The sequence below is a fragment of the Miscanthus floridulus genome, chromosome 3 (assembly GCF_019320115.1).
Source record: "Miscanthus floridulus cultivar M001 chromosome 3, ASM1932011v1, whole genome shotgun sequence".
Classification (NCBI taxonomy): Eukaryota; Viridiplantae; Streptophyta; class Magnoliopsida; order Poales; family Poaceae; genus Miscanthus; species Miscanthus floridulus.
The window spans coordinates 43,744,308-43,753,201 of NC_089582.1; the positions used below are offsets into that span (position 1 = coordinate 43,744,308).

General features: G+C 42.7%; 2 protein-coding genes across 2 annotated transcripts; one reads left to right on the top strand and one right to left on the bottom strand.

Moving 5' to 3' along the window:
* The first annotated feature begins 976 nt into the window (after positions 1 to 976).
* On the top strand, positions 977 to 2,323 carry LOC136545591 (putative invertase inhibitor). Its single transcript, XM_066537601.1, has one exon. The coding sequence runs from the start codon at positions 1,022 to 1,024 to the stop codon at positions 1,937 to 1,939; it is 918 nt and encodes a 305-aa protein (XP_066393698.1). The 5' UTR covers positions 977 to 1,021; the 3' UTR covers positions 1,940 to 2,323.
* A 149-nt stretch (positions 2,324 to 2,472) lies between these two features.
* Positions 2,473 to 7,524, bottom strand: LOC136545594 (uncharacterized). Its single transcript, XM_066537603.1, has 10 exons — positions 7,335 to 7,524; positions 7,118 to 7,246; positions 6,889 to 7,022; positions 6,727 to 6,802; positions 3,837 to 4,099; positions 3,544 to 3,730; positions 3,339 to 3,464; positions 2,995 to 3,263; positions 2,834 to 2,906; positions 2,473 to 2,751 (listed from the first exon to the last, which is right to left on the bottom strand). The coding sequence occupies exons 1-10, from the start codon at positions 7,503 to 7,505 to the stop codon at positions 2,632 to 2,634; spliced, it is 1,548 nt and encodes a 515-aa protein (XP_066393700.1). The 5' UTR covers positions 7,506 to 7,524; the 3' UTR covers positions 2,473 to 2,631.
* Between the last annotated feature and the right edge of the window lie 1,370 nt (positions 7,525 to 8,894).

The window sequence follows — 8,894 nt, forward strand, 5'->3', positions numbered from 1 at the left end:
TATGTTTTATATATTCAACTTGCTTCTAACAATCACCCTGCTTTAACTAATTTCGATGTGCTTGTGTTCTCTGTTTGCGTTCTTGTTGTAAATAAGAACATTTGTGGAACAGGTTGTCAAGTTTGTCTCTCACAACTTTTTGCCTATTTACATTTTTGCAGGGGCCAATGTGTCTGGTGGTAGGGGTTTCTATTTGAAGGACGCCTGGCAGAGTGGAGTGGCAGCGCGCCGTAGAGAAAGCCCTGTCCCGGCCATAAACCATTATTTATAGAATAATATATAGACTGATGGTTTATGAATTTTAAGACCCGTCTTACTAGTGTTGTGTGGGCTTGTCTATTTTTCTGTGTGTGAAATGACTAATCTCTGCGAGACTGTGAATTCGTGTTTATTTCATTAGTTGATTTATTTTAGTTTTATGATTTATTTTTTTAGCCGTCACCATAGCGTTAGCACGGGTAATATACTATTGTGGAAAGGTTGAACTATGAAAAAAGTTCATTGTTTGGTTGTTTTATGTGCATCTCCAAGATAAAATCGTGGCGTTAGTATGAGCATTATACTAATTAAGTATTTTATTGACGACTATATCTGCTGGAGAAATATAATCATGGACCAAGAAGAATGTGCAAGCGCAAGCAATTCCTATATATGGAGTATCTACTCCTTCATTGTCTCTCACACTCTGTCGTACGTGGCACAAATTTGGCAGTGTCGATGTAAATAAGAAGAGAAAAACTGATGAAACAAGAATTTGAGCCACACATAACCACCCAAGAAACCGGGGGACACCTGTCGTAGATGGCACATGGAAGGCTCAGCATGTGTTGCGGATGGCACGTTCCACTTGTCGTCTTTCTCCTAAAACGGCGGTATGCCATACACGCAAGGGCGTCGTTTGGCCCCTCGACGCCTTGAGCTCACAAAGCACACAGATATATATATATAGCCCATGCACTCACCACCCTTCAATTCGTAATCAATCACACCGGGAGAGAAACGCGAACAACCAGCGATCGCCATGGCTCGCTCTGTCTCCGTCGCCGTCGTCGCGCCTCTGCTCCTCCTCTCCGTCCTCGTCTCCACCGCGGCCGCCGCACGGACCGTGGGCGACACCGTGCAGGACGCGTGCAGCAAGACGCAGTTCCCCAAGATCTGCGTGGACAGCCTCGCGGCGAAGCCGGAGAGCCAGAAGGCGACCCCGCGGAAGCTGGCGGAGCTGTTCGTGAACATCGCGGCGGAGAAGGGTGCCGGGATGGCCACGTTCGTGCACGGCAAGTACAACGCCGCCAAGGACAACGCCGGCCTGTTCAAGTGCTACGACAGCTGCTCCGACGACGTGGAGGAGGCGGTGGCGCACCTCAACGGGCTGGTCCGGGAGCCCACGGACGCCAAGTTCCTGGAGCTCAAGTCGTGGCTGTCCTCCACGCTGGGGGGCACCTCCACCTGCGAGGACGCCTGCAAGGACGCGCCCAAGAGCGGCGACAAGGACGACGTCGTCAACTTCAGCCTCGACTTCGAGAAGCTGCAGCGCGTCACGCTGGACCTCATCACCGAGGCGTCCGGGTCCATGTCCGCGGGCATCGCCCTGCCGCCTTCCGACGCCGGGGCGCCCTCCTACGGCGCGGCGGCGCCCGCGGACGCACCCGCCGGCGCCGGCGCCGGCTCCGAGGGCCCTGCTTCCAGCGCCGCCAGCGGCCCGTCGTCTGGTGGTGATGCGCCGGCGTACGGCGGCAGTGCCGCCAGCGGGCCGGCCGATGCTGATGCTCCCGCGGCGGCGTCATCCGGGCCCTCTGGCGCACCAGCGCCAACGTCGTCTGACTCCTCCGGCGCACCATGGCCGTCGTCTGCTGGTGGGTCCTCCAGCGCCCCGGCGCCATCGTCCGGCGGCGACGACGACGACGACGATGACGATTCCAACGCCGACGGGTCAGCTTGAGCGATGACACGTACGGGTTTGTTTGGGTCATTAGGTGCCTACTCCAAGACGACGATCCCTTGTTCCCATTGCATTTTTTGCCGTCCGTTTTCCTCTTGACTATGTATAATGATAATAACAGTGGATGATACTACGTACTACGAATGATGGGTACGTACGTATAGCTAGATGAAGGTGTCTGTGCAAGGACCCATATATGATATGCTGACAGATCGCACGCAGTCTCCTTAGTCGGCTGATCCATTGTAACATTGCTGATATCAAGTCTTACATGTTTTTTATTAAATTTATTTATAACAATCGAAACTAATGATGTCCTGTGTTCTGTCTTGTGATATGGTTATAATATAATACTATATGTGTTCTTATAAAAAAAATATAATATAAATATATGTTATCTTATTACTAGCAAGCATACACGTTACTGCAACAGCAGGTACAATGTGGGACTCAAAGATTTATTCAACAATCGTGCCAAGGAAACACCGGTGTCTCTACGCTAGGCGTATATAGTGCTATCAACGCAAGCTATATTATACTAGTATAATGTCCGTGCTAACGCTACGGTTTTAATCTTGGGATGCTCATAATTATAACCAATTTATTCTTCATAATATTACTATTACACAACAATTGTATTTGAGTCTATATATAATTTGGGAACACTTTTCATATAAGTGCACATTGTAAAGCTAGATTCTACCTAACTCCTTAATCATGTATTGCAGATTATCAGGGATGTTGTCGCTACATTCTTTTGCATTACTCGTCAAAATATCGGCCAAGAATTCCCTCCTCAGCGAAGTTGGTAGCTGTGTATGGCAGATAACAATAAATAAGTTATTATTTTTCAATGTAGTTTATGAAACTTAGTTATGTACTATACATGCTTACATTGTTGATCGGTGGCAATCTTATGTCATCCCATGACTTCATGAAACTGTATACAAGAAAGCCTCCCAAATTCCTGCAGAAGATCAATTGTTTATTTGATGTACATAGATCAAATAACTATTTCTTTGATATGAAAGTTGAAATATATTACAAGTGATTACCAGTGTTTATTATGTGTAACCTTTGTTACACACGTAGGGTATTCTCGCTTCCAGTGATAAATATTGTTGTTCATCTTAAAATTTAACAATCCCATGGCAAGATTAAACCTTCTAGGAATAGTGTGTAATGTAGGTATATATGAATCTCTGTGATCATAACCCTTCAAGCATACATGATCTTGAAGTGGATCCATAATATGGACGATTATTTTTTGCATGTCGATTATGAATAAAGTGTATAGACCGTCTTGATAATATGGTAGTAGAATCTATAAACAAACACACAGACTGTAAGTGGTAAATAATTTAAAAGGTTTTAAAGTAATACACAAAACACAACTTACATTGCTACATTCTTTAATGTCGTACTGCTTTTCCGGCCAGCACTCAAATACTTTTTTTAATTGATCTTGGTATGCCTTGTCAATCTTGGGACAACATCGTGGATCTCGTCCAAAATGAGTTATTTCCTGATAATTATACAATTACATAATTTAAGTATGACATGTACAAACAATCTTTTAGAATGATTTATATATATCAACTTACAGCAAATTTGAGATCCATGTAGTGGAATATTTGTTTCTTCTGCGCTATGTCTTGGTTGCACGCGACCATCCGAATAGCCATATTAAAGGTTTCATGTTCCAGCTGTCTATCATCATCTAAAATATTTATAATTTGTCTAAGACTTAAAGAAATTGGATATGGTCGTGTACTTCGTATCCACTCTTTCCTGAAAACAAGGACAAGGAACAAATTACTTGCTGTAGCAATCTAGAATGGACAAAGGCAATATCTATATTAGAACAGTACGTTGTACTTTAGAATGCATGACTTACTCTAAAGTCTCATCATCAGCGATCAAGTGGAACAACCCGCAAATTGTCATCAATAGGTCTTCTCTGTTTGTCCACTTTAGCATCCTTGTCAACTTCGTGTTACCCGACATCAAAATATCGAGGTCATCGAGCTCTTCGACAAGTTCATCTAGGTCATCGCTGGTCTTAGTCTTTTGCTCTTTATCCGGTAACCCTCTTATTTCATTTAATAGCGAGTTATATAAGATCGCAGGTAGCTTGAACCTGAAGTTACTTATATCTTCCTGCAAACAGTAATTGCTTATATGCTAACCAATTAAAAATAACTGATATGTATTAGAAGTAGTGTCGATGCGGAACCCACAGGATACCCCGCAAGGGAGAGAGAAGATCTAGTCCAACTAGGATTCTTCCCATGTAATCTTAGTAGTAGAACTATTCAGTAATCCTACTAGGAAATCTCATTGTAAACCGACTAGGACTCTGGCCTCCTGACTATATAAAGGAGGGCAGGGCTCCTGAGAGAAAGGGACAGCAATTGTACAACACAACACATCACAATCAATCCAACGCAAAGGTTAACACCAACTGGACGTAGGGCTATTACTCGATCTACGATCAAGGGCCTGAACCAGGATAAATCGACTGTCTCTTGCGTTCACCATCGAGTTCAGTATACGCTGAAGCCCGAACATACTGCATCGGGTATCCCCGTGGCAGGCTATCGGTGGTAAAACATCAACAGCTGGCGCGCCAGGTAGGGGCTTTCGGCGACTTTGCATCCGAGAGCTCGATGGACCTCGATAACATGATCTTCCCGACGGGATCAACTTTCATCTTCGGCTCATGGATCTGCGAGGCGGACAACTACGGCAAGCTTCAAAGCCATCTCCTCAAAGATCCGGATCATCATGAAGAATTTCCTATTTCGATAACTACGACGGATCAGCTCACCAGAAGATTCGCGCAGCTCATAATATCCGATTCGAATAAGATTTCACGGCTACGCGCATCTGACTCGAATTCATGTTCCGTGTCCAAGGTGAAGTCTTATTCGAGTGCTTTCAAGAAACCGAGTTCTTTTTCAGTAGGATTCCAGAGCACAACCCAAAACAACTCGGATTACATTCAGAGTTCTTTCAAGAAGTCGAATTCTTTTCCATTTAGGCTCGACAACATGGCAAAATCCTATCAGGGACAATTCAAAAGATCTTTCAATCCAATGTTTGGGATACCACTGACAGGAGCCCAGGAGGGACTAGTGCTAACGATAACATCGCAAGATTGTATCATCCACTGGCCAGGTTCCGTTCCTGAAGATAGTGGAACCCAACTAGTCGGCACAACAACAACAGTTATTCTACCTTACCAAGAAGGAGACTCGATCTGCGACATCGAAGCATCTACTGAAGTCATCAGCAACTCCGACAGTATGAAAACTAACACCAATAACAGAACGGCTCACGCACGGGAAGTACTCATGGTTCGACGTCCTCGGTCACCATTAAATCCCCCAGAAGCACCCGGTGTCAGGTCATCAGATGAATCAGAATCCAACATATCACCCTTTGCCCAGGGCTACGATGGAGAAACAGAATGTCCAATGGATGAAAACAAGCACTCTGGGACAGTATTTATAGATCAAAGGAGCGGCGCACATGGACTAGGAGTACCAATGAAATAAGCCTAACAAAGGACACAGTGAAAAGACAGGACTCAATAATGGATGACTCAGGCGAGAGGGAACAGTACTCGAAGACGGGCATATTCAGAAGAATATACCAGCACAGTACAACCCGTGAACAAAAGGCATTTACACTCAACCACCATCATACAACTACATCTGACAACAGCAGACTATCAAAGAATACGATCCGAGTTCTTCCTGAACAAAACAACAAGGATATACGCTCGGAGGCTGCATGCTGCGAAACTACTTGGATGATGGTTTAATCCAAGACTAAAGGGCTGCCTCGAAAAGATGCCGCAAAACTACTCAGATGATGACATAATCCAACTCTCAGGGACTACCTCAGAACACAAATTTTGAAACAACATAAAGATTCAAGACCTTCCAACTTTTTGTTCCAAATAGCGAGAGGCTCGGGGGCTACACTCAGTGAGTGCACTTTTTCTTCAAAAAAGCGCATGTCACCAAAAGACTTCCTCAATGCAGACCACTTCAAGACATTACGACAAAAAGAACCCAGAACGAGCCATATTCGAGTTCTTTTTGATAAAACTTCAACGAACAAACAGAGCAACTTCAAGACAAGATCCTCCAGCTCCTTGTTCCAAATAGCAAGAGGCTCGGGAGCTACAACCAGATGGATGTACTTTTTCTTCAAAAAAGCACTCACCACTCGAAGGTCCCAAAAAGCGCTACAAGGTTTCACTCTAGAAAGCACTCGGATGACATTTGTTCCTACTCAACAAGACTTGAAGGAGCAAAGCGAGACTTTCAGAGCTCAACCATGAAGTGCTCGGGGGCTTGTCGATGCGGGACCCACAGGATACCCCGCAAGGGAGAGAGAAGATCTAGTCCAACTAGGATTCTTCCCATGTAATCTTAGTAGTAGAACTATTTAGTAATCCTACTAGGAAATCTCATTGTAAACCGACTAGGACTCTGACCTCCTGACTATATAAAGGAGGGCAGGGCTCCTGAGAGAAAGGGACAGCAATTATACAACACAACACATCACAATCAATCCAACGCAAAGGCTAACGCCGACTGGACGTAGGGCTATTACTCGATCTACGATCGAGGGCCTAAACTAGGATAAATCGACTGTCTCTTGCGTTCACCATCGAGTTCAGCATACGCTGAAGCCCGAACATACTGCCTCGAGTATCCCCGTGGCAGGCTATCGGTGGTAAAACATCGACAAGTAGATTCTTAAGTAAGTACCTGGGTTACATGGTCAGATAAAGTACTTCCGGTCCAATACTCCATGTAATTAAGAAGCCATAAACCACAACTATAGCTGGGCAATATTCCAAACAATCAAATATGAGGCATACAGATAATGGTTTGGCAATGACATATACACAAAACATAAAGATATTTTACCCATCTGTTTGCATTGGGACCTTGATCTTATGTTTCATTGGCCAAGATGTCATATTGATACCGTGTTTCCATTTACTTTGGTCCAGTTTTGTAAGCCCCGTTGCATATTTTATTAGTCTTTCCATTCCTAAGAGCTGGTATGATCAAAACACCAAGGCTAATTAAGAAACAGAACAGGTACTGAAGAATTTTGAATAAATAAATATGTATACCAATTATTTAGACGTACCGTATACCAGAGATCTTCAAAGTTTGTCATATTATCTCCAAAAGAGTCCAAAACATGTATCTGGCCTAAAGAAGCGTTCACAACACCCAGGTACCAGTGAAACTTTTCAATATTGATTGGAAGGAACACCTGCAGTATTAGAGAGTTATCTAAATTATTTCTCTAGATTTGAAAGGGTAAAAAATTAGCATATGTCAAGTATTATGGTAAAGCTTACCATATCAGCATTTAAATAATTGTGTGCCCTTGTTTCAACCACTTCATCTCTATTATAGCTCAAATCCCTCTCATCTTTCTTCCCGTCAATTCGTAGCATTTGAGAAACCATTGAATTTTCCAAATATACATCTCCACCATCTCTATGAAGTAGGTGTTCTTCATGCCGCATCAATTCGATATACAAACTTATGACCTACCAGTTTTTAATTTGTCATTAAAAGATTGGTAGATAGTTTGTATGGACACTATGTAATGCAGAAGCAGTGTTAAACATGCTTACCGCGCCATTAACTTGGTCATTCGACTTAAAAAGGCAATCTAGGTCATCCCTGCATCCCCAAGCATCATTGATTCTGACAAGTTTATGATCTATACTTTTTCCTTTCATGTATTCAATGACCTCATCATCTTGTTTCGTAGACACATAATCTGTAGAGGTATCATTTTATATTATTATTAGTAATAAGTAATTAATTATTTAAATTAAAGAAGTAAGTTTCAATTAATGATGGCTCACCTTGAGTCATGATTTGTGTATTGTTTGATTTCTTTGTCTTATTATACCGAGGCAACGCCGTCACATCATCGTCAGCACGCATCATATGTTGTGCCTTTTGTAGTACTGGCGTTTGTACGGCATCGTCGTTGACATGTACTTCTCTCGCTTCCTCCCTAATAATGATCTGCAGATGCAATATATAATATCAGTTTGAGATTCCATATTTGTACATTTTGTACGCAATGGCCCACTCAGACAAAATATGAGAGGAGATTTGTGTTGCTTAAGAGTTCGTTGTGTACGTCATCCTCATGAGCACGCTTCCGCTTCTTGTCTTCGCATCTTTCTTGATCGACATCTACATCAATATAGCTCCACTTTAGTACATTAGCATCTAAATAAATGCCTTATTTCATATTGAAAAGTAGCATGATGATGTTGTGCTAATTTGGCTCACCAGAAGTAGGAAATGCATCAATACGGACCGTACGTTTGACAGTACACATGGGAATATATGCATCATTTCTGTGTAGCCAATCTGTGAGTTGTACAGACTGATCAGGGAGGTTCATCATAAATGAGGAAATGGGTGAAATTATTATTAAAGGCTCGGATATTTCTGACCTTCGGGTGAGGATGGCCGAACTATTATTTCGGTGTTGTTGTTGTCCAACGTTTCTTGGCTAGAGGCTACAATTCTTGACTCACTCTCTATATACTTTTTAATCTCTACAGATGAGTAAAGTATTATTTAATAATAATTAATAATAATTTGGGAGACCAAATCTATGAGGTTGCAATGATGATTAATCATACATAGCTTAAATAAATTTACTAAAAGTAGTAATCGAACATAGCTTATAAATTTATTACAAGTAAAAGTATTTAGAGTAATTCACCTGAGTTATCTGGTGTCGGAAACTTTTCAGCTTTGGGCGAGGATGGCGGAACTATTATTTCGACATTCTCTTTGTTCTGCCTTTCTTGGCTAGAGGCTTCGATTGTTGCCTCACCCTCTACTATTTCGACATTATCTTAATATGATCAAAGCAATATATT